This window comes from Colletotrichum orchidophilum, assembly GCF_001831195.1.
Source record: "Colletotrichum orchidophilum strain IMI 309357 chromosome Unknown Scaffold_32.1, whole genome shotgun sequence".
Lineage (NCBI taxonomy): Eukaryota > Fungi > Ascomycota > Sordariomycetes > Glomerellales > Glomerellaceae > Colletotrichum > Colletotrichum orchidophilum.
The window spans coordinates 65,930-89,567 of NW_019172988.1; the positions used below are offsets into that span (position 1 = coordinate 65,930).

Genomic DNA, 23,638 nt, shown 5'->3' on the forward strand with positions numbered 1-23,638 from the left:
TTCACGGCCTCGTCACCGCCGCGGAAGAAGCTCTCTTACCTCTCATCATTTAACTTTCCCTTTGGTCTTTCACTTTCGTCAATGACCTGCTCGTCTGGACCGCCAACGAAACCTTGTTTCTAGCTTGTGTCCCGATTTCGATCCACCTCGGCCATACGCAGGATGAGAAGATCATCCATCACGCAGTAAACAACCTGTACTTTGATAGCATCATGGTTGACATGTCCCGTTAAGAAAAGACGCGAATTTCGGTGAAGAAGGCGAAATGGGTCAAGTATTGCCATAAGCGCAGAATCGCGACCGGAGCTAAGCCCGAGAGGATGAGGGAACCGAAAATGGCGTCATGGACACGGCCGGACTGGACCAGCAAGACCATGATTGAGGAGGTTGACGAGTTCATCGCTACGGGTGTGAACTCCCCCGCTCCGGCGTTTGGCAACTTACACGACGAATATGGAAAGCTGGGCACGCAATTGAACTTTGAACGGTACATACTACGGCGTGCAGATGTTCCTGATAAGTTCCCGACAAGGGTACTGATAAGTTTGCAGCTTGGAAAAGATACGCGCCCAGATTGCAGGCAAAGTCTGGAAGGCTCTGCATGGCACCAACGGATTCCCGCCTGATCTGATGAAGCAGTGCATCGCTGCGGGCGCGACCAAGATAAAACATCAACAGGCTGGTGCTGGAAGACTATTACGCCCATCTCAGGTCCCAGCTCACGCGATTCCCGCCCACTACGCTTATCGAGGAGGGCACGAGCAAGGTTATCCGGCAGACGAAGGAATGAATGGAGATTTGTGGACCAGCAGGCCAGGCGTGATTGAGTGGTTACTAGGCGTCGGAAGCTTCCCATCGGAGCTTCAGCTACTCGCCGAGCGGCTTGACAGGCCAGCTCGATCGAATGTGCCAGGGCTCTAGTAGATTTAGAACGACTTTTCGCTCTCTGCTATTTTCAAGTGATATCCCGGCTTCTCGGATAAGAGGAAGTTATTTGATTTCCTGCAATAGATTGTAGACATGTCGATGAATGTACACTGAGAGCACAAATCACTCGATGGGTAGTCTGAAAGTGTCAAGCCGATGCCGCGATCCTTTTTGACACATTCTATTAGACGCTTCCGCTGCTGAGTGTACTGCTCAAGTCCACCTAGAACGGGAACGTTCATGAATGAGAGCAATGATTAGTATGTTTGGCATGTCGCCGCTGCATATGACCACCAGAGTTGCCCGTTACATTGGAAAGGATGTAAGTGTACCAAAAGCCAGAGAATTGGTCCAGATCGGCTCAATGACTTTATTGGTAGAACTCGTATAAGGGAGTGGTTGGAACTCGGCCGTTACGTGCCGCCTCCAGTTTTCCAATATCTTCTTCAATGTATCGGCCGCTGCGATCCTAGCGTTAGGATCATTCTTCTCCGCTTCAGTCTCTTCATGCGAGTAGAATGAGACCACCTGCGGAAAAACGTAGGATGACTCACGAGCCCTGGATCCAAAACACTCTTTGCAGATGTCTTTCCCAATCCTGTCTCGAATTGTTACTCCCTCAAGTAAGTTTCAAATGGTTGGTTCCATGGGTTACCTACTTAATGATGCGTTACACAGAGTTCTGGAATATGATGTGCTCCTGCAACTGCGATGGCAGAGCGGTTGCCGAACGCCGAACCCGTTTCTTAAGGCACTGGCATTCATCGAGCGTCGGGGATCTCTCATGCAAGTATGAATGAGAAGCGCGTGGCGTATGAGTGAGGCCTTCTCCGTTTGGTCTTGGAGAGGCCCCGTCCCACGGCAGGTGATTGCACGACCGAGCTTCTGAAGAGATTAACGCCTTCTTCAAAGTCGACATTTGTGAAATCAATGTCTTATATAGCCGCATGTTGGAGAAGAAGGTCGACCCAAATGGCCATGGCGTTCTCCTGTGCTGTGCCTTGAAGTGTGATGCCTGTGCACAACGCGTCGACCTGCTCCAGGGAGTCTTGTTCGAAAGTCGGTCTATCGTCAGCGCCGTTGTCATATGATGTATCGATGGCTTCGTCGTTAGGCGGTGCTATCGCGGTAGCGCTTGCTGTACAAGGTGGATGTGGTTCTCCAAGTGTGACTGTTGGTAGAGGAGCTGATTCGTCATCGCAAATAACAGGCGGACAGTCGGAGCTCGGTGGACTGGATGACCGAGGCGATTGAGACTCTCGCAGAGTCGTGGACTTCGGGGTACCACTATTTGTAGTGGCGACTGAGATGATAGGACCAGACCGGAGCGTTTTGTGTTTGGTGGTCACCTCGAAGTATAGAGACAGTGGTTGGAGAACTGCAAACGGGTAGACACCGGTGCAGGGTAACCTGGAGAAACCCCACTAAACCTTTGGAGACGGCTCCGGCTCGGAGTTCCCGATGTGGGTCTACCGGCCTCCGACCCCCGCGACCTTGCTTGACCGTCTGATTTGCCTCAGCCTAGCATGAGTAGAATGCGCAATTGACGTTGAGGTGTAGTGTCTTATCAAATAATTCATTTTGGAGTTTGTTTATTGAATTTGTTTTTGGCTGCCTCCAATAGAAATACAAGTTTTGAAAAGCTCCAAAATGCATACGTGACAAACTCAGCTGGTTTGAAAATAGACAGCGTTCGCGATGAAGACGTCCTCTTTGATCTTTTCCGCTTCTTTCATGAAGCTAAAGAACGTATAAAAGACATTGTTCAACCACGGAATCTGAAGAGCCTTCGACGTACCAAAATCGGCGATGATGAAGATGGCTATTTCAGGCTCAGGTCAGCCGCGGGATTTCTGTCTGCGAGCATGTTGCAAATTGGATAGCTTACTCGATCCGTACATTATTATACCAGCGATACCTTTCAGGTGCCTGGCCTGATAGTCTGACTAAGGGGGTTCACCGGGGCTCTTTATTGTAAAAGAGGTCGAGAGAGCAGGCTAGAGAGGGCCGATTCGATGGTCTATTAATATATGCACCTACCTTTCAAGGCTGGCCATCTATGCGCTTCTCATTTCTCGCCGACATCCCTCACAATACCGGTCCAGAATTGGATGATTTGCAGCCAAATAACCAACTGCACTCTTCGACCCGTGTGAAGCTTTCTTGATTTGAGACCAAAGAGCATGTGGTGATACTTGGTTACGTCAGCCGACTGTCCAAGCCGTACAACATCTTTGATATTGACGAGTTCTGCCTCAGCGATAACGTCTTGAGTGCCTCGTAGACATTGCAGGATATAGAGAGATTCGTCATCTCGGCCGACCTTACAAAGCCAGCGAGGTGATTCGGGGAACAAAAAGTAGCCGCCGAGCAGGACATGCGACGGGATGACCTGAACCGCAATAATGAAGCGCCATCGGAAAGCCGACTTGCCATTGTCGATTGAAGCTTACGGCATATCTGCATCGAACAAGCGGGATAGTTCACATTTCCCAGATTTTGGCCGTTTACTAAGATCCGACTCAAGCCAATAGGTGACCACGGCTCCGACGATGTTTAAAATGAACTCCATGGCAATGAAAGCACCGCTGGAATTATAGTCTGCAGGCTCCGAGGCCCAGACGCTGCAGTCATCTAAAAGTCAATGCCGAAGCCGACGAAACCGCTGCCCGAATCGCCCGGGGGACCGGTATTCGGGTCCAGGCATACCGATCTGATGTCACCTCCCGTGATACTATCGCGAATACCACCAACCAGATCACCACTGATTTCGGCCAAGGCCGTTTCGATGTAACCATGGCTAACGCGTGACTGCGCAAACAAAAGGTCGCTCGAGCCCACGGAAAGAACGTGGCACGACATGAACAGCGTCAATGTGGGCCGCGCGGGCCGTGGGAAGCATATTTAAGAAGCAAAGGGGAGGGAACCTGTTCATCACTACCTCCGTGAGCGCTATTCTGGCAGGTTGCGTACATTGCTTCCGAGGCGGAGGTCGCACAGCTTGCCAAAAGCCTGTCCGTCGAATGGGCTGATTTTGCGCGTGTCAATCGTATATCGCCTGGACACATCCTCACCGAGAGTCAGTTGTGGGTTTTCCCCAAAGTCCTATTTTTGGCACACCCAATGTTGCTTACATTGTTCCTTGCAGTGTTGACAAAGCAGCCTGGAGAGCTGATGGAGCATTGGCTAGCAATGATCCCTGGTGGCCGGGTTTTGTCATCCTACCGAGCTAAGAGGAGTGAGTGCACACTGTCCGCATTGCATGACACATGGACAGCCCTAGCTGATATTCCTCAGCTCTACGTCAACCTTGCTAGTGATGCAAGCTGTTACATGACAGAGTCGAACGTTGTGATCGATGGCGGATACGTATTGCCGTAGCCTTCAACCAGACTGGTGGAAGTCCGACAGACTGGATGTGATCTGCATCATGACGGAACCTGCAGATAGCTGCGGGATACCCACATCAGATCCATGGCCTCGATCTCGACGCTACATCAGTGAAGCAGGCAACAACCTCTCGTACTTCTTCGTTCGGGTACAGCTTCCCGCGGAGGAGTTCATGGGATTCCTTTCTGTTTCCTGGAGCCGGTTGGTTTTGTTCTTCTCACGCCCCACGAACTCCATCGGAGCATGCTTGAGCCAGGATGAGCGCAAATTGAGATGAACACCCCCACTAAACGTCGCTTACTGTGATGAGCCGGACGTTCACTAGCAATTCTCCGCAATTGAATCCTTCACGAGCCCTAAGTCTGTCCTTGAATGGTATCACGCGTGACCAGCTCAACTCCGTCTCTGAGCTGCTATTTCAAGAATTGGCAGATGCGTACCGATTGCATCAATATGGCTAGCCTATAATGAAACGAGGCAACCAGTACAGTACCTCTTCTTTCGCCATATACGAACAGCGGAGACCAGTGAGACAATTCCTTTCTTTGACGGAGGAAACAAGAACCTTTCAAGCTTCGCTATTCTCAGCAACTTTCAAATGCCATTTTTGATTATGGTGGCGTGTAAAGCCATGTTGCTTAGTCTTCGAAAGTGGGAATGACCCAGGTCAAGTTTTTTTTTTATTTCGTTCATCCGGATGGCCCGCTGATGGGCCACTGAATTCCAAATCGAGGTGCGCGCGCGCGCGCCATCGTCGCTTATCTCGTTTCTGATTCACCACACCACGATGATTCGTCACAACCCACCATTCTCATTCACGTGTCTTAGTAAACCTTACGAAGCATCGCCACAATGAACCGCGACCGCGATGTTTCGAGAAGCAACGGAGAGTGAAATATGAAGGATCTCAACCCTTGGCGAGGTTCAACATCAACCGAGCATATTCAGTGACATAGAATGATAAAAGAACCATGTTCACACGATGTTTGCGTCTCACAGAACACCAACGGCTTCACAAGGATTCTCACAAGTGAAAAAGTATAAATACAATTAGAAGATGTCTTCATCCGACAACAAACAAGCGCTCCCGCAAAACCAGCATAGTTCTGCATCAAGCGAGAACGGCACTATGGAAGTGACAACAAGCCCTGATACTCATGGGTTCTCTCTAATTGAGCAGAAAAGGATTATGAGACGGGTTGATGTTCGTCTCGTCGCAACTGTTGGATTGTTATATTGCTTCTCTGTCATTGACCGGTCGAACCTTCCGTCCGCCGCTGTTGCTGGCATGACGGAAGATTTAGACTTGACTGGCAACCGATATGTGAGTTCAGATAATGGAGGGAAACTCTGTACGTCGAAATGATTTGCGTATTGAGACGACTAACAATCGCATGATATAGTCGGTCGTTAGCCTGGTATTCTTCACAACCTATATCACTTTCCAGCCGGTCTCAGTCATTCTTGCCCGGACCTTGGGACCACGGGCCTACTTCACGGCCATCACGATGATCTGCGGAGTCATCGTCATTGGGATGGGCTTTTTGACACATTGGAGTCAACTGGTGGCCTTGAGGGTGATCCTTGGTGCGCTAGACTCTGGATTCTTCCCCAGCTGCGTTTACCTTTTAAGCACTTGGTACACTCGTTGTAAGTATTCTTTGTTTGCCACCAGTGCAAAGAATGCGTGCTGACGACTCCCAGACGAAGTGGGGAAACGGTACTCGGTGTTCTACATGGTTGTGTGCTTCGCTTCGGCATTTGCGGGAATCTTGGCTTTCGGCGTAAGTGCATCCCAAGGTCATAGCCTTTCAGCCTTCCCCTCGAACCTTGTGAAGTCAGTGTCTGACCCAAAACCACCAATAGCTCACCCAACTCGATGGAACCGCAAATATCAAAGGCTGGTCATGGATTTTCATCATGGAAGGTGTCATCACCTGCGCTATCGGTCTCATAGGATACTTCCTTCTGGTGGGGTTTCCGGATGCCCAAAAGGGAGCCTGGAAGTTTCTGTCCAAAGAGGAGACTGCTTGGGTAATTTCCAGAGTTCAGGCCGATAGAGGAGATGCAGAGCTGCCTCCTTTCAGCATCAAGAAGTTCCTGAGAGGCGGTGCTGACATCAAGGTCTGGGCGTTGTCCATCATCTACTTCAACAACGCCCTCGTCATATTCTGTGAGTCTTTTAATCGTCAATACTTCTAGTGACGCTCAACTAATTACTTCATGGGAAGCTTTGTCTTTCTTCTTGCCAATCATTCTCAAAGATAATATGGGATTCAGCACGGGAAAGGCTCAGATCTTGACGGCGCCGCCGTACGTATTCGCCGCCATCATTACTTATACCACTGGCTGGCTAGGGGATCGTTACATGCTTCGAGGCCCAATCATTGTTGGCGACATGGTCTTGTCAATTGTCGGGACCTGCCTTATGGGCTTCCACAGCGATGTTGCCGTCCGGTATTTGGGCGTTTTTCTCATCACCGCAGGAAGTGTCAGCGCCGTGCCGGCGACCATGGCATATCAGGCGAACAACATCCGAGGACAGTGGAAACGCGCATTTTGCAGTGCCATGGTAGTTGGTGTTAGTGGGATTGGTGGTATCGCCGGCTCCCTTGTTTTCAGGTATGTGTGTTGCGGACGGCGGCCGTCTCTCATGTTCGTCGCGGCCTTCCCCCTCAAAAGCGAATTCCTCTTCTTAAAAGCCAAGAGATTTATTGAAATATCAACAGAAGTCAGGACAAGCCTCGCTACCTACCTGGGTTGAGTACATGTTTGGGATGCGCGGTTCTGAATGTCCTCGTTGTCATTTCTCTGAGTTTCTACTTCCGCTATTGGAACGCGAAGGCTGAGCGTGGTGAGGTTGAGCTTGAAGCTTCAGACGTAAGTTGTGTCGAATTCCTCTCTTTGAAACTGACCCCAACCATTTCGAGTATATTTGCGAAGGCACTGCTAATTCATCGATCGTCGCCTACCTTAGGAGACTAAAGCATCGGATTTCCGCTACACCTATTGATGGTCCATCACGGGATCGAACTTACACAAAGCACTTATACACACTGCATCGAGGCGTTGGCGGTACTTTTGCATTGGGATATAGTGACCAAGCAAAAAGGCGGCGTTTGAGCCAATAATCTGAATAGACCATAGACACTGGACAGCGGCATAACCATACACACTCGTTTTCTAACAGTACGGCAACTTGAGTGACGAGAATAGCCAGCCAAGTACTCAGGGTGAGCTCTATCGTTTCATCAAGAATGCCTTCTCGTGAGGCTCTGCGATTCCGAACTCGGTGACAGATGTTGTGACGCTATCCACGAGTTCGAAACCAAGTTTTTCGTACATGGGCTGCGCCGTCTTCGTGGCCATGACCCAAACCTTCATTCCTACGGCATCAGCCTGCTCTAGGCCATTCTTGACTAAAGCCGAAGCTATGCCCTTACGCCTGTGATCCGGGTGCACCGTGAGGTAATCGAGAACTGATGAAAGTCAGTTGAAGTGAGGATACTCGTTCAACACTCATGGTATGCAAACCTAGGAATGGGCCTTCCTGCGATCGCATTGCAGCAACTTCAGCCTCCTCAAGCGGCAGTCCAAGAGCAGCCTGCAGTCTTCCATCCATACCCTTAATTTCACCACCCTCAGTATTGGCCTGGAAAGCTGCTCTGAAGTTGTCGGCTTCCTCTTGTGTGGGCTCGCGAACAGATGCTTCGGACCAGGAAATACGAGCATCGTCATCGGGCAAGATCCATCGCGCGTAGCCCACGACGTCACCGCTGGCGTCGTCAACGGCCTTCTGATGTCGCTTCTTCTCCCTGCCACCGACAAGGCTATGGGGCATGCGTGCTGTGGCACCCTCGATGATCTCATTCAGAGGCGCTGACTTCCAAAGCGCGCGCCAATGCAGGTCGGTATGAAAAAAAGGCCGTCATATTGTTCATTGAGACTGCGGCAGCGTCATCGTATGTAACGCCTGAAATAGTGAAAGCCATGGTTTGAAATCAGAAGGGCTGTGCTGTTTAGAAGTGAATCTTCTCAACAACGCGATATGAGCCGGATCAAGGGTTTCAGAATATTCTTTTGACGGTCTGGCTGGCTTTCACTGAATAAGTTCTTGCCGTGTCATATCATATCATATGCGCGGTGCAGCCTCATTTTGTAGAACTTGGAAGCTCATAGTGTAAATCTGTCCTTATCACCAGTTGATGATGAAGACACGTATACATAGTCCCTCAACTTCCTTCTAGGCAGCAGGATCCCGGGGAGAAGGATTTTACGGAGCTATTCATTACGCGCATCGTCCATGGGATCATGAGTCATCCTAAAGTCGTGGAATTTCTCAGCAGTGACTTGGGATGCCTATTTTTCATTACGAGGTGCTGAATTGCTGAAGTAAACAAGATTCAAAATCTTCACATAGTCCAAACTGCCTGCAAATACGCTAACCCCTTTCCGTCCACAACAATTCACGGAACATGGGGCACGGTACATCAGCTTCACTCTTGTTTACAAAAGAAGCCATTTCAAATCCAGGTGGCTCGCGGAGGTACGCATCGTGCAGAAAGGTGCTGCGATTGATCTAAGGCCACTATTATTGGCCCGTTACCCTAAGGAAGCGAATAATACATGCTGAAACCGCATCCGCTTCTTGTGGATAAGAAATCCGCAAACGCATTTACTGTATGTATTGACCGTTTCCCAAGAGTTTGACCGCCTTCCACAGGGCTATTGCAAGTGTCAGTAACGTATATCACAGATTACTTAGCCATGCGTTTGGATATGTGACGAAGGATCAAGTAGGATTGTATTGGTTCTGCGTGGGGTGGAAGGGGGAGGTTGGCCCGGTATGCCAGAGATCGCTTTCCGGCTTGTATGGGCCAGAGAGGTGGATCGGTCTCAGCGGTCGAATCTGACTTATATTGCGACAGCAAGACTAGAGCGTGGGATAGGAGCATCCACTGGCATAACTTGGTGATGAATAGGCACCGGTCGACATTCGATTAGTGGTGGAAGACGATGCATATTTCCAGGACAGGGACTATATGATCTACCTGAGTAAAACTTTAGTGCCACTGTGAAAGGGCAGCTGTTGGGCATCACAATCACATTCCATTTGGTCTCATGAAATACCTGACCACCTGTGTAGTTACAGTGATCATTGACCCATTTGGTACCGTCATCAATGGAGCTGAAACTCGAGAGGGTCTTGGTAGATGAGTCCTTTGACGACATCTAAGTCAGCGTATGTCAATATGAGGGGAGCAGAACTTATATCGTTGCATTACTAGATACCAGAGCTTTAGAGCAGCTGACACGTCCTCAGTTCCCAGGCCCAAGACCATTGCTGGGTCGTACTCCCATGCCCCGAAGGTAGTTAATTCCTGATAGAATCGCTCCAGTCTCGCAAATGCCAAAGTTGTAGCAGTTGTAACCGGGAAATATGGAACGTTTCTGCACACCAGCGCCATCATTTTCAGCAAGCTCAGCGGCAGGAAGTTGATTGCTGGCAACAACATTGCTCGCGAATATCTCATCGACATTGGGATTGATGTCCATGAGCTGTAACCAGACTTCCTCCATAGTTCCTTTCAGCTCCGCAGAGGAACATGGTGCAGTTGTGTATGATTCAAACTCCCATTCGATAGGCTCGACGCCATATCCTTCGATGGGGCTTTCGATAACCCGTGCCTGTCCAAAGAAACATGCGTAAGTGTATGAAGCAAACGAAAAATGGAGAGAAAGAGAATCAACTCCCTGCAGCAAGGGCAGCAAAGGAAAATAAAAATACAGTAGTAGCAGATTTCGTATGCATATTCAATTGTTGGAGGGTTTTCAGGGAGGTTTGGACATGCATCTCTAAATCAGAGAGTGTGGTGTGCTGATGAAACCCAAAGGAATGAGAACGTGTGGCTCTGACAGCATCGTTCATACATGTATTTTTTCTTGGAAGAAAGCTCGCTACAGCTAACAAATAAGCCAGAAGAGACAAGGGGCTCCGGGAGTCGCATACTAAAATTTTCTTTCCGGCTCTTGGCCGACATAGTCTGGGACATTCCGCATTTTGCGAACAAGCTGCACTCACGATATCGTACAGTGTCAAAAACACGATGCAGATAACGTCCTTGGAACAATATCCGAGTTCCATGCCACTTCATCAGTCACGAAAACTGCTATGATTTCCGAAAAGATCGCAGAGTTTCCTAAAGAAGACATTCGGCTGGCTGTGCCTTTCTCGGGTCCAGGCGTGGGCTTCTTCGTATGGGTCCTCCATATTTACACAATAGGTATTAAGATTTGATTTAATATACAACAGCTCCTGAAAGCTTTTGTTAAAAACTATACCATGATCTTGCGCTATATTAGCAGCACTAGTGCTAGTTAACTGATCGTTAAGCTTAAGGAACTTGACTAGTGCTTCCGCATTAACTTTATCAGCGTTTGCTTATTCGTTTCGCAACCAAATCGATAAACATATAGCATTTTGCACTAAATAGGCAGTTGATAAAGCTTTGACAAATCTCAAAAACTCTAATGTAAGTATACATAACAAAGCACCTTGCTTCTAACTAATTTGGATCGGCCATCTTTGCGTACGGTTTTTGCTCTTCAGTTACAAATCATGTCTCCGCTTGGCAAACCCATCCATGGCCAGCCGTCGCACGTATGACAGGCGCTGTCAGCATCTGGGTTGAACTTCTGGCACTGGCTGTGAAAGAAATCACCATCGATGCCTTCTCCCGATGCGGATTGCAGCTACCTACAGCGTCAGTATCCTTAAAAGTTCTGAGTGACTTCTGATCAGACTTACGTATGAGCCACGCCACTTGCATTTGTCGGTCACAGCCCAGGTAACTTCTGAGTGAGGCTGAAAGATAAGGGGTCCTGCTGACTATTAGCATACTGCCAGAGAGTCTCGAGAAAAGCCCAAAGTAGTAGATGAGAGCAGACTCACCCCAAACCAAATCGTTGTTGCAAAAGTCCTCAGCTACTTTCCTAGTTGTTTCGAAGTCGAGTTCCTGGTCAGTGCCAAATTGACAAGCGCAATAAGAATGCATTCTAGCGACTGAGCTGTATTATTGCAAGAAAATTAGATATAGACTACTAAGGTCAGAAGGCGATATACTCACGCCGAGGCAAGCAAAATGAGTCCAAGTGACTTGACAAGCATCTTGAAAAAGAGTGTGTTAGTAGTCTTGGTTAAAAAGAGTGAAGCAAGACGAAAGCTCGATGATAAGTAAAGACTGTAAGAAAATCTTGGGGGGTAGTGTATTGTGATGCAAACGTGGTAAGAATCATACAGAGGGCATGATTTATATACATCTCATCGAGTTTGTTCTTACCTAATTATAATAACAACCAGCCGTGACTATACCGGTTTCGTGGGAACTTCACAAGAATCCGTACTCGGTAATAGCCGATCGTATCCCAAAGGTAAATTAGATTAACGGACCATTAGCATACAAAGATGTGACCGTGAACTCTTACCCCTCAATGTATGCTGCAAAATGGAGGAACCCACTCGAAGCACAGTAACCCTACAGGTTCTTGACCTGTATTTGATAATTCGCACTAGTTGTAACCTGACTACACCTATGGACCCTACAATGTACAGAGATCAATGCGTTCGGGAGTCTGGAACATAGCCTCGGTCTCACGTGGCCCAATCAGTCACGGTGTACATCTTTTTAGGTTCAATGGCGCCCTCTCAGTCTCGGCCGGGTCGGTGGATCTGGCCTTGACTGGCAGTGGTTTGCCGCTATCGAAGCTGGGCAATCATGGTTTTGCATTGCTCTTATCCGAGGATCCTTTCCTTATAGGACTCAATGGCCAAAATGCTTTCTCTACTCAGTCGCAAGGCCTTGCTCCTGAACTACAAGTTGAGCAATGAGGTCTGGTTGATCTTGATCCGATACAAAAACTGATATGCTACAACCGGATCAGTATGTGGATTTACTTGGTATTGGGTAAGGCGATAGGTCTTTAGAATTTGAAGGCTATCTAGTGTCCGGCCTTAATTGGCGACCTAGCAATGCTAAGTAGTGTATAGCAAGCCAAACGGCTCAATGCTTTGCTTATCTCATACGGACTAACAAACTTTACGAATCTCATGTTCTAAATTAATGGATTACCACCAACTATAGGGGTGCGTCGGGTATAATAATCACTAAACTTCAGCGCCGCCGAAGTTTCGCATGGAAAAAAGCTTTGACACCCGCAACACGAAGTTCAATGTCGCTAATTCTCGCGATCCTGCCTCGAAATAGATGTAAAGCTCTACAGCCTACGTATTTTACTTAGTAAGGGTCATTCCAGACTTCTTGTCGTCCGCGATTAATTAGCCTAGTTCATATAAGAAGCTTTAATCTGTATCCCAAATTACCGACCTGGGCAGGTTCCGAAGATGAGCAGCAATTATTATAGACGCGAGAGGGCGACTTGACATGTGCTCACAGTTTGGTCCCTTTTGACCTTGAGATATAAGTTGTACGCCTCTTCTAAGCCTTGCCGACCATTATCAACGCTCACATCACACTCCTTTGGTCCTGAACAAAAATCACTACTTTCGTTACCCAATTGCCCAACAGCCATTTCCCTCAAAATGCGCGTCTCTTGTTTCTTCATGTGGGCTTTAGCCTCTACTGTCTCCGCCATCGTCATTGGAGGGCCTAGCCCCGTCATTGTACGAGAGGTGTCTTCTCCTGACGTCTCGGACTTGTACAACGAGCTCAAGGACTTGGCCGTTCACGACCTCGACACTTTCAAGCGGGATGCCTCGACTGACTTGGCGTAGGTGAATCTCTTCTATTCGGACTCACAGATTTTAATCTTAGTGTCTAGCATCATTCAATACCACCCCTCTGCTCTGGCAACCCGCCAAGGTGGCTTTTTCAACTTTGGCGCCTTCAACTGCAGAAGATTCAATCCTATCTCCATCACGGCATACGTTGTTACGGCCAAGGTCGCCTTTGACCAGGCCGCAAACATGTGCAAGGTCTGGCTGAATAACAAGGATTTCAAGTACGACATCTTAGTTCGCCTCTCGAACAGCGATGATCCCAACACTAGCCAAGAGATAGTCGTTCGTGCCAAGACTTGCAACACTGTATACTCTGTCTCGTTCCTGAAGGATGGAGCAAAATTCAAGTTCGAGGTCGGAGGAGAGGGTACGCCGGCGCCTACCGCTCCCACAGCCCGCCGATCCCTTCCTGCCAACACCTCTGAGAACCCCTTCCACAAGAGAAGGCTCATGATTGGAGCTTGAGCATCTGCTGAGGCCGGCTCCAGGCAATGAGACGCATCACGTTGACGGAGCTGTTTACACCAATAGAATATTCGGAAGGCGGTTTGAGCTGTCAGATGACAGACTCAGTGTCACGCAAACTTTGCTTGATTTGGTACGGAGGAACACTGCAGAGGTCCGTTGGGAAATAGAAAGTTTGTTTCTATATGAGTCGGGCTGGTTCATGAGTTTGCAGGAAGAAGTATCGAAGGCAGGCCGCAGGAAGAGATGCGGATGCCTACTTGTGGTCATCCAAAGATGTATGCCTTTTTCAATGTTCAACATGATTTCTACTTCTATGAAGACAATATTGCCGTCATAATGTGACTCTTAGTGTCTTTGGAAATCTCCAACCGAGGCTTGGGATCTTCTTCACCTGATTACCTCGTTAAGACTCGCCGGCTTACCCCGGAACGCCAAGCCGCCTCAGCCAACAATGTCCTACATGGATGGAAATGAGTTGAGATGCTTATCCTGCGCGTGTTGGCACCTTTTCTTTTCGGGCAATCAGAGGAAGGGCGTTCAGGACCATGCAAGTAGCAACTTCCGTGCCATGAATAATGTAGACTTACGGTGGGAACTTTTGACATCTTCGTGGACTCGCAAGAACGAGTGTTTTTGTCAGGTGCTCGGCCTGACAGTGTGACTAAGAGGGCCCATCAAGGCCCTTATTGAGGTATGTAAGGGGAAAAGGGGCACAGACTACAGACTAGAAAGGCAGATTCGATCGTGAAGTTGCTTACTTAGAGAGCCATGTCGCCCCCGGGGCTGCGCCGATTTAGTTCATGATTTTATCGAGCTTATGCTTCCTTTAGTCCGCGAATAGGACTGGAGAGATTGTATTTGGAACATCGGCATTCGGCTCTTGTACAAGATGGTCTCATTGAATAACAGTGACAAGTGAGTCTTAGACAGCTTGTCAGCACCTGGTGTTGAGCGGGGGGTTTATTCTGGTACCTAGAAGGTTTCTCGTGCACAACTATGTATTCTGTCATTCCTTCCGATTTATAGATGGAAAGGAATTGTAAAAAATACTCCATCGTATAATTAACAATTAGAGACTCACTTTCAATCATAGTACCGCAATTTTCCGCATGATCTTGTATGTGTTGACTGGAAAAGACGCTGTCGGAGAATCCATATTTTCAACCAACTTACTTGGTCTTTGAGTTGCTGTAAAACTTCGCGCAAATTATAGTGATGAGTCTTGTGTTTTTATTTATTGACACCAAAAGCTAAATCTAAGCTGACTCCTGATGCACAACGTGAAGACAGCAACCAGTTCTGTAGCGAAGATTGAGCATACCTCAGCTCCCATTGCCGTCCATACTAGTGTGATGATTCTCACGGACTTGCCGGCTGGTTGAGGATTTTGATAGATGATTCTAATGCAATCGGATTGGATTCATCATACCAGAATGGTGTCGAGGGATACATTTCGTTCCACACTCTCTTGCAACAATGGATATAAACCCTCTCACGATCATTTTACTTTCTCTCCACGGCTCCGCGCTCGATTCTCTCGGCCTCTGCGAAGAACCTCATCCCGTTCTGCTGTTTCAGGTTGATGCCGTCGATTTTGCGCTTGGGAGATGGACGGAAGAGTGCCCAGCATGGGGCATTGTTGTAGTCCTCAATGGCAATCGATCTTTCGATTTCAAACGATTTTCGACTTTCACTTCGTCTCCGGAAGAATTTGACCCTGATTTCATTCAATCTTGATTCGCGCTTAATGTGCAATGTGTGAAGCCCTCTGTGTTGTTCGACGAAAAGGGTTGTTGATGTTCTTTCAAAGACGATGTCGCCTTCTGTCCCTGATGGGGAACTGGATGGAAGTTGTTCTTCAAGAGAGGCTGGCTGAAGTGGGTTTCCATTGGCTCCCATATTGTTGTTGATTTGTGTCAAAGACATGGACCGGTGCGGCACGGTCCACGGCCGAGAACTAGTCCTTTTTGTCGAGAAGGAGGACATGATTTACGTTGTAAGCGTTTCGTGAGATTGAAGCAGGTGTATCCTGCTGATGTCCTAAAGGAAGTGGTGCAAAGACAACTGGAGTCGTTACTTTACATAGCATAATAGCTCATCTCCGATGCACTCGGCCTTGAGTGTGGGATGGCCCATCTATCTCCGCTAGGTATATACCTCGATTGTGGTCAACTCAAATCAATCATTTGGCGTAAGGGCGTTCCTAAGGTTTACAAATCAAGCGGTAATAGTATTTAGATAGTAGCGATCCCATCAGGTTTGACCACATACTGGCCAGCAGTGATGAAAAGTTTTGGTGATCAAAACCGACCGGAAGGTAGACTAGATGACAGAATATGCGTAGTTCATGATCAAACCCGGAGAGGTACGCGATATATCTCGAGCTTAATTTATAAAACAGATGCCTGTCTGAGGTTCTTCTTATTTGAATCATGGCTCCGTTATTACAGAGTCGAAAAGTTAATAGGTACATGAAATGAATGTCAGTCCTTCCAGGTAATCGCTGCAAGATAGTAGCATGCAATGCCAAAAGAATTAACAGTCAGTGACAAGATGACCTAGGGCCTTTCAATAAATTTAGGCTATTTCAAGGGTAATAAGAACGCAATCATGAGATCATAGTAATGTGTCGCGAATAGTCCACATCCGTACTTCCACGTTACCGCAAGATATGAGATACAATGACTTGGTTTTCCAGGAGACCACCCATTCTATTAACATAGAATCAATCTTGAGTGGATGCAACAACTAGCATAATATCACCGTCTGTTGTATTTGGGTAATCAGACACAAGCTGCACCCGTGGGGCATCCAACCATCGTTCTGCCACAGTTTTGCCAGTACCGCGCCAACCACTATTTGCCGACGTAGACAATGCAAAGATGGACTCGAGGAAGACGATTTCAAAGCCGGCATCCAGTCCACCGACAGTAGCATGTGAAACAACCGGAATCAAGGTCCTAGGGCAAGCCAAATTCGTGTTCGAATCAGGCTTCAGCGGGAAGCTTTCTGATGTTGTTTGAGGACTGCTCAACGACTTTGAAACCACGCCGCTGGCGCCCGCGGAAGACAAGATCAAGGTAGAGAGCTCTTTCTGCAAAACCCCTTCGGCAGAACCCAAGCTGGCGTCTTGTGGAATGTCTGAAATGATGGGGAGAGGCAAACCATCTGCCTGTCTGCGACCGGAAATAGCGAAGCCGCCCTCGATGGTGTGTAGCGTCTTGAGCTTCTCGTGGACTTTGATTCTGTGGAGTCTAACATGCCAGTCCGGCCATCGATCACTCGGCGGAATCAGCGTAGTGTCTACGCTGACGGCTCTATCGCCCCATGGATACCACTTGGCGCTTGCGGCTTGCACTTCCTGTGTACCCGAGGATGTCTCGATAAACGCAGTCGAAAAGCGCACCGGTTCAGATTTCCACTTGACCGCCCACGTCTCTCCACCGTCCCGACTTAAAGCGAGGGCGTTGTCGGGGGCGATTTGCTGAATCAGCGGCCCCGTTGGTACGGAAAACGTGAAGGCGGAGGAGTACGCGAATTTGCAGTACTTGGCTTGGTTGGCTTTCATGGGCCATGCTACAAATTGGCCCGGCGAAAGGAGGAAATGGTGGTTGCTTTGGGGATGGTTGCATACAATCTGCTGAGGCGCTGGCACGAGGGCTACCGAGTCTGTTGAAGAGAGTTGGGGGTATGACTCCTCCTCTGCAGTCCAGAAGTCGTCGTTTTCCGCAAGGCCAACCGCAATGAGGGTCTTTAAGCACCAATAGGGCGATTGTGGTGAATTGTAGTCTTCACACATGTACATGTTTCTGAGCCAATGGTGAGCAATCATTCGTGGAATCATGCAAAACATGAACACAGGAGTTGACAGAAATGCGTAATCACTTACGGATATAACCACCCAATGTTCATAGTACCATCGGGATAAAAGACACCATCAGAGTTGTTCGCCCACCATCTGAGATGCCTCAATAGGAAGCCTTTGATCGCCCCGGGGGTATGGAGAGGCTTCGGCATATCAGGGACTTTTGCCAGAGCTAGAGCAGCAAAATATCCCCCGCAGGCAAAGCGGTAGGTCAATGACCGTCCAAAAGGTATAGCAGAGCCTGGGGAAAGTCAGTATCCTGGCTAAATACAATGCAAAAGGAGCCTATAGAATTCACCTTCAGAGTCAAAGTACCTCCAAAAGGTGACACCAAAGCCTCGCGCTCTTTGGCGATAAATCTCGGCTCGTTCAGGATCGATATCGGCGGCGAACCGGGAGTAGAGCAGCTGGCTGAACTGAATGGCGAAGCTACCAGAATAGTAGTCGGCCTGTCTTCCGATACCTATTGCGTCACGTCTCCCAGTCTTGTCGAATTGCTCAAACTCATCCTGGGCCTGCTCTGGAGTTTGCCAGGGACCGTCTGCCGACCAACCATCAAAGCGGTAGAAAGTGTCCAGGAGCGCCAGGTCTGAGTTGATCTCTTCGCGAATACTCTCATATGGTACGCCGCAGACCTTGAACAGAGCAAGATTCCCAAACACTCTGAACCAACGCCAGTTGTTTTTCGGCATTTCCATTCCGTTGAGAGACCGCAACCAATTGGTAACATTCTCCTTTGACTTCTCGCTCAAAGGCTTATAGATACGGTCGGGCGCAGAAAGGAGAGCAAAGGCTACAATCTCGGCCTCGACCATGCGTTGATCCGGACCTTTGATTGCTCCCCAGTATTCTGGGTGTTCAGGATCGGTTCCTGCGACGAAGCCGTCGATCCATGGCTGGACTACTTCGGTGATTGCGGCTGACAGTGCTGAATCTGAAGTGGCATCAGCCCCAAGCAGCAATGCGCCGACAGCCCATAAGGGCCGGGCAAATCCTTCGAGTTGGGCAGCTGTTTCGTCGAAATGGGTAGCCGAAGACACCGGGATTCGGATCCGGCCCTTTGACGGGGAGAAGTGGGGTAAAAGGGGTCGGAGCAGGGCGAGCGTGGCTTGGACCAAGTCGGCCCTGGTCCCGAAGGTGTTGTTGGAGAATCCTGACAGGGGTGGCATTGTGAGAGATGTTCTTGGACACAAGAGATGCCTTGTGCTGAATGGAAGTGTTACAGGTTCAGTCGCAACACTCACAAGCTGGTCTTATTTTGTCTTGGGGTGATGTCGAATACCATTGGTTCCACTGTGGCGTCTCGAAGCGCGTCGGATATCGGGCTGTTTGTCGGCCTGCCTGCCGGTATAAGTTTGGTGCTCACACAGGCTAAGGAAGGCTGAGCTTAGAGGATATCTTCACGACGATGAACTCTTTCAGAAATCGTTAGTAACCAATGAGCTAGACGACATGTTTTCAATCGACGGTTTTTTTGGTATTTTCTTTGACGAATATTTGTAAGCTCGAAATCCTTCATCGGTTCCCTCATTGCGGAAGAAGAAGCACGTCAAACGCACGGATAAAGATGAGGATCTTTCAAGATTGACTGCAGATCCAGGTGCAGGGCTTTGCCCATCGTGGTGTTTTGAAACTTTGAAAAAGAGGAAGCTGCTAGTAGGGGGTCGTAACAAGCGCTTTTCACACCTCACATTCACAACAATCCAGCCAGTTGCTGAGGCGTCACATCAGCGAAGAAATTAACAGCAAGGTCATAAGCGGCCACCCTGACTTCCGTCCACGGGGAAAAGGGTGTGGTACTCCTTTCCAGTGGATGGTTTGGTGTGGAACATTTAGTGCTTCTAAGCGGCATTGGCCATCCCGCTGATGCTGCGAGTCATCAGTATCCAGCTGAAGATTCCTTGCATTTCTTCGGAGTTTGCGTATGCAGCCATCCGCAGATACTCTGAAACCCTGGCATTATAAGGACCTGCCATAATATTGACATTTGACATTAACGGCTTAAATGGTGCCGCATGCATGCGCAAACCATTGATTTAAGTGTCTTCAACGAGAGAACGAGGGTCCCCTGCTCTTATAGTTGCCAGCCATGTGCTAGTAAGGGTAGGCTCCGTAGCCTCATCAACGATTTATAATTGGCTCTCGGTTGGGAATAAGGTGTCTTAGAGGAGCTGAGTGTTGAGCAGACACGGGTTTTACGGGTACCTAAGACTGAAACCGAACGACCGCAAGTATCAGTGCGATCTTCTGGCTTTCGAGATGATGTCTCCACGTACCTAGATGGGTAGTATAGATCCTTTGGATGAGTTGAATGATATGAAAGCATTAGCTTCCTGAAGAAATGTGTTAATCTTGGGCACTTGGGAACCACTTCACAAAAAACTAGACGCTTTGACCCAGACCACGTCAGTCGAAAATGTCTGGAAGCAACTGTTTGACGCGCCCAATAATAGTAAAACGAGAGACTCTGAGTTTCTGCGACGCTTCTTAGTGAGATGTTCTCCCGATCGCTACGCCCTTGTAAAGGCGTTGAGTCTAGCCCATCTGCAACAAAATTGAAGCCAAGCAAATATCATCCTTGCAGGTTATTCTTCACGTAACCACTAAAGAAGACAAGCGGCAGTCGACTGGAAGCCCTCGTGTGGCGCCGGGCATCGGCTCAAAGGAATCCGCAAGCGTTAGCGACGCGCTTTGGGCTTCCTCCAGTTTCTCCGCACCAACCTCGTTCGACCAAACTGCCCACTCGATGCTCTTCACCCCGGTCCCGTCATCCCCAGAGTGCGGGGGAAACTTCCCGCCCCCTCCTTCTCGTCCGCTTTAGGGAAAGGAAGGGTTGGCCAGGCGCGGATTGGGGTTGAGCTGAGCTCAGAAGACTCGGAGAGAACGGCATTTGCTCCAAACCCCTCGGCCAATTCGAACCGAGAGTACCCCGGACAGTTCCCCTCTCCACAGCCACCCCCAACTTTCCCACCTCATAAACTCGGGAACCCTCTGTTGACCCCCCTCTTGCATCGTCCCGTCGCACGATTCCATGGCCGACGATTGCCACGTAACCGACGTCGAGAAGAGCCACACGCGCAGGAACCGAGGAACCTTCCCGCCCCCGCCCGCAAAATTGCCATTGTCTGCGGTGATCATCGGACCTACTCTCGGTCAAACCCCGATCGGACCGGGCCCTCTTCCGGCCGCCGCCGCCGCCGCTGCTGCTGCCACTGCTGCTTCGAGTCCGGTGCCGCGCACCGATCCCTCGAGCCGGAATGGATCTGGCCACACCAGCGCCGGCGTCGGGATCACAGCCACCGGATGCTTCCGACGGCGATATTCCCTCGTGCCAGGGCTGTCGGCGCCGAAAGCTGCGGTGCTCCCGAGACCAGCCGATATGTTCCCACTGCAAGCGGTTGGGTAAGTTTCCTGGGCGCAGTGATCCCATGTCGAAATGTAGATCGGCATGCTGACTCGACAGACTCACCTTGCGTGTACGATTTGAAGAAAAACAAGCCGGGTATCAAACCTGGGGCGGTTGAGAGTTTAAACCGCAGAGTGGGTACGTCTCCCCCGAATTGAGCGCCTGATCACGATTCACCGGAGCAAATTGTTGACCATGATGAAGAGGTCTTGGAAAATGCTCTGTTGCAGAAGTCTAGCGAAGGGGCGTACCCAAACTCCAATGGTAACACAGACTCGCACAGCGCGCCAGGCGAGTCCCAAAATGTAGTCGGCATTCTCTCTCTGCTGGCGCGCGAGCTACACAAACTCAGCTCAAAGACCAAAGCTGGCTCGCCAGCCGGAACACCTGACGGTGTGGCCGAGCATGCCGTGTTCTCTCCAACCACGTCCAGTTCTTCCAGACGAAACACCATTGATGGCATGGAAATCGTCTCACACCCTCACAACCAACCAAGAAAGCGTCGGAGGGTGGACAGCTGTGGTAACCCCAACATTGATCTCGCCTTCCCCCTAGAGGACTTGGAAAACATCACAACCAGCTTGCCGCCGCCCGAACTCTTGGAGGATGTAATCAACGTACACTTTAATATCATCCAGCCATGGATCCCAATTCTTCACGAGACCCAGTTTCGGAGAAGGGTGCATGACCCGGAACAGCTACCACGTTTGGTGGTTGTTCTTCATGCTATGGTAGTCGCAGCTCTCCGATTCGTTGACAACTCGGAAATCCGACTTTCAGCAGTCGAGGTAGAGCGCCGTGTATCGCGGTCAAGAAACATTGTCATTCTTAACGCAATGGATCATCTTTCCGTTGAGAATCTTCAAGCGCTGGTCATACTAGCCTTTAATGATGTGAGCAGTCTTACGAATCGCGTTGTGAAGTGCCATTGATTCGCGTTGCTAACACCCTCAAGATTGGAAATGGAGACGCGTCGAAGGCTTGGTCAATCGTCGGATCTCTCACGAGAACAGTTGAGTACCTTCAGATGAGCATCGAAGCTGATCATCAAGACAAAGAACCTCTTCTGAAGCCATTGCCGTCAATACCTCCACCGCAAAACTGGACTGAAGAAGAAGAGCGACGTCGAGTCTTTTGGAACATTTTCAACCTTGACAGGTAAGCTTTCGCTGAATTCTACGTTTTGGTCGCTCTCATACTAAATCTCATTGACAGATTTTGCTCCGTAACTACAGGGTGAGAACTTGCACAATTGTAAACAGAGGCGGGATAACTCAACTGATTTCTACAAGGTGGAATACCAGCTTGACATCTGACGATGTCTACCGTAGACTTCCGGCCGATGGCGGCCTATGGCACAAGGAAGAGTCCGTAATCACCCCATTCTTCGGCATTTGGGATCGATCAGCTGCCAAAATGGGCAATTCCATCGCCTTCCTACCTGCACATTATCCCAGTCCGGAGCAGACGGCCGATGCGCCACCACAAACACCCATAACTGCCCATCCTCGCAAAGGCCCCAACACAGTCGACATGACGACAGTCGGGGCGTTTGCGTACTGCATAGAAGCGACTGAGTCTCTCAGTAGAGTCACGACTTACTTTCTGCAACAGAAAATCAACTTCCAGGACAGACAAGAAGTCAGTAGCTGGCTTACGCGATTCAAAGAGCTGGACCTACGTCTAGTGCAGTATGTTGACACCCGAATCATCATTAGGTTGTCGGTGAGCTAATTTGACTTTAAGTTGGAAAATGTTTCTTCCTCAAAAGTGGAAAGACTCCAACATCTCTCGCCAGCCCGCTCTCATCAACATGGATCCCAATCTCACCCTTGCACATATCACTCACAATACCTCCATGATTCTTCTCCATCAACGCATAGCGTACCCAGAGCCTCGTTGGTCCAACATTGTAAAGTTACCTAGTTTCTGTAGCGCCGAAACGTGTCAAGAAGCTGCGGTCGAAACGACAACCATCACGGAGAAGTACTTGAAATACACCCCGGAAAACAGCCTGGCTACCAGCCAATTCGCCTTTTGCGTCTTCATCAGCGCCAGAGTCCTTCTCGGTGAGTAAACATGAGGCCGGTCAAAAAAGCACAACGTACTGATGGGTTTCTAGTCCACTGGCGATATTACGACGCAGAGCTTGCATCGGAGTTCTGGACCCTAGTCGAGAGCATGGAGGAAATGGCCAAGCGCTGGGTCGGGCCCATTCTTAAAGAAAAGCACGCCCAGTGTCTCGCCGGCAAATACGCCGCGCAGCTCCGCGACCTTCATCGCAAGTGCCAAGCAGATCCCCAGTTCACTGTCGATGTTTTGGGATACTCCAGCGGCATCAGCGGACAGGGATGCAGTCCCGCTGCTCAGACGCCGGCATTCAGCCATCAGCAGGGCAATGCTTTGTTCGCCCAGAGCCCCAACAGGATGGCACCGCGCGTTCCAAGTCCGTTGGGACCGAACCGCACGACGGGGTTATCATCGCAGCCTCGACCAACGCCCATCTTCCAGAACCAGCAGTCGCACGGTCAGGTCAGGCAGGGCTCGATGATGGGCCCCATGGGATCGCCGATGCCGATGAGCGGGTTCACTCCGAGAGACTCGGATGCGCCTGATGAGCTCTCTGCCATTTCGCACATGTTGATGGATCAGAGGTTCATGGAGATGGACAGGATCATCAGCTTTGACGATATGATGTTCACAGCGCAAACGGCAAACAGCGGCAATGCGTCCATGCCAGTAAATGGCTGGGGTCCTGTTGATAACACCCAGTTGGAATAAAAAG

At 49.4% G+C, this 23,638-nt stretch overlaps 9 protein-coding genes across 9 annotated transcripts; 4 read left to right on the forward strand and 5 right to left on the reverse strand.

The window, feature by feature from the left end:
* Window positions 1-335: 335 nt before the first annotated feature.
* Window positions 336-921, forward strand: CORC01_04761 (uncharacterized protein; the record flags this gene model as incomplete). The annotated part of the gene is made up of 2 exons (XM_022616408.1): window positions 336-487; window positions 552-921. 2 exons carry the CDS (start codon window positions 336-338, stop codon window positions 919-921), a joined length of 522 nt encoding a protein of 173 aa, XP_022477005.1.
* Window positions 922-1,597: 676 nt separating this feature from the next.
* Window positions 1,598-1,876, reverse strand: CORC01_04762 (catalytic activity; the record flags this gene model as incomplete). The annotated part of the gene is made up of 1 exon (XM_022616409.1): window positions 1,598-1,876. The coding sequence occupies one exon, from the start codon at window positions 1,874-1,876 to the stop codon at window positions 1,598-1,600; it is 279 nt and encodes a 92-aa protein (XP_022477006.1).
* A 3,498-nt stretch (window positions 1,877-5,374) lies between these two features.
* CORC01_04763 (major facilitator superfamily transporter) lies at window positions 5,375-7,330 on the forward strand (the record flags this gene model as incomplete). The annotated part of the gene is made up of 7 exons (XM_022616410.1): window positions 5,375-5,641; window positions 5,721-5,967; window positions 6,022-6,101; window positions 6,184-6,490; window positions 6,549-6,939; window positions 7,047-7,197; window positions 7,295-7,330. 7 exons carry the CDS (start codon window positions 5,375-5,377, stop codon window positions 7,328-7,330), a joined length of 1,479 nt encoding a protein of 492 aa, XP_022477007.1.
* Window positions 7,331-7,557: 227 nt separating this feature from the next.
* Window positions 7,558-8,158, reverse strand: CORC01_04764 (uncharacterized protein; the record flags this gene model as incomplete). Its single annotated transcript, XM_022616411.1, has 2 exons — window positions 7,558-7,796; window positions 7,852-8,158. 2 exons carry the CDS (start codon window positions 8,156-8,158, stop codon window positions 7,558-7,560), a joined length of 546 nt encoding a protein of 181 aa, XP_022477008.1.
* A 2,776-nt stretch (window positions 8,159-10,934) lies between these two features.
* CORC01_04765 (uncharacterized protein) lies at window positions 10,935-11,485 on the reverse strand (the record flags this gene model as incomplete). The annotated part of the gene is made up of 2 exons (XM_022616412.1): window positions 10,935-11,385; window positions 11,445-11,485. The coding sequence occupies 2 exons, from the start codon at window positions 11,483-11,485 to the stop codon at window positions 10,935-10,937; spliced, it is 492 nt and encodes a 163-aa protein (XP_022477009.1).
* Window positions 11,486-12,916: 1,431 nt separating this feature from the next.
* Window positions 12,917-13,579, forward strand: CORC01_04766 (uncharacterized protein; the record flags this gene model as incomplete). Its single annotated transcript, XM_022616413.1, has 2 exons — window positions 12,917-13,104; window positions 13,156-13,579. The coding sequence occupies 2 exons, from the start codon at window positions 12,917-12,919 to the stop codon at window positions 13,577-13,579; spliced, it is 612 nt and encodes a 203-aa protein (XP_022477010.1).
* A 1,506-nt stretch (window positions 13,580-15,085) lies between these two features.
* CORC01_04767 (uncharacterized protein) lies at window positions 15,086-15,568 on the reverse strand (the record flags this gene model as incomplete). Its single annotated transcript, XM_022616414.1, has 1 exon — window positions 15,086-15,568. One exon carries the CDS (start codon window positions 15,566-15,568, stop codon window positions 15,086-15,088), a length of 483 nt encoding a protein of 160 aa, XP_022477011.1.
* Window positions 15,569-16,307: 739 nt separating this feature from the next.
* On the reverse strand, window positions 16,308-18,616 carry CORC01_04768 (uncharacterized protein; the record flags this gene model as incomplete). The annotated part of the gene is made up of 3 exons (XM_022616415.1): window positions 16,308-17,391; window positions 17,472-17,688; window positions 17,746-18,616. 3 exons carry the CDS (start codon window positions 18,614-18,616, stop codon window positions 16,308-16,310), a joined length of 2,172 nt encoding a protein of 723 aa, XP_022477012.1.
* A 2,210-nt stretch (window positions 18,617-20,826) lies between these two features.
* Window positions 20,827-23,634, forward strand: CORC01_04769 (uncharacterized protein; the record flags this gene model as incomplete). The annotated part of the gene is made up of 7 exons (XM_022616416.1): window positions 20,827-20,849; window positions 21,137-21,746; window positions 21,809-22,011; window positions 22,069-22,089; window positions 22,146-22,544; window positions 22,600-22,922; window positions 22,976-23,634. The coding sequence occupies 7 exons, from the start codon at window positions 20,827-20,829 to the stop codon at window positions 23,632-23,634; spliced, it is 2,238 nt and encodes a 745-aa protein (XP_022477013.1).
* Window positions 23,635-23,638: the final 4 nt, after the last annotated feature.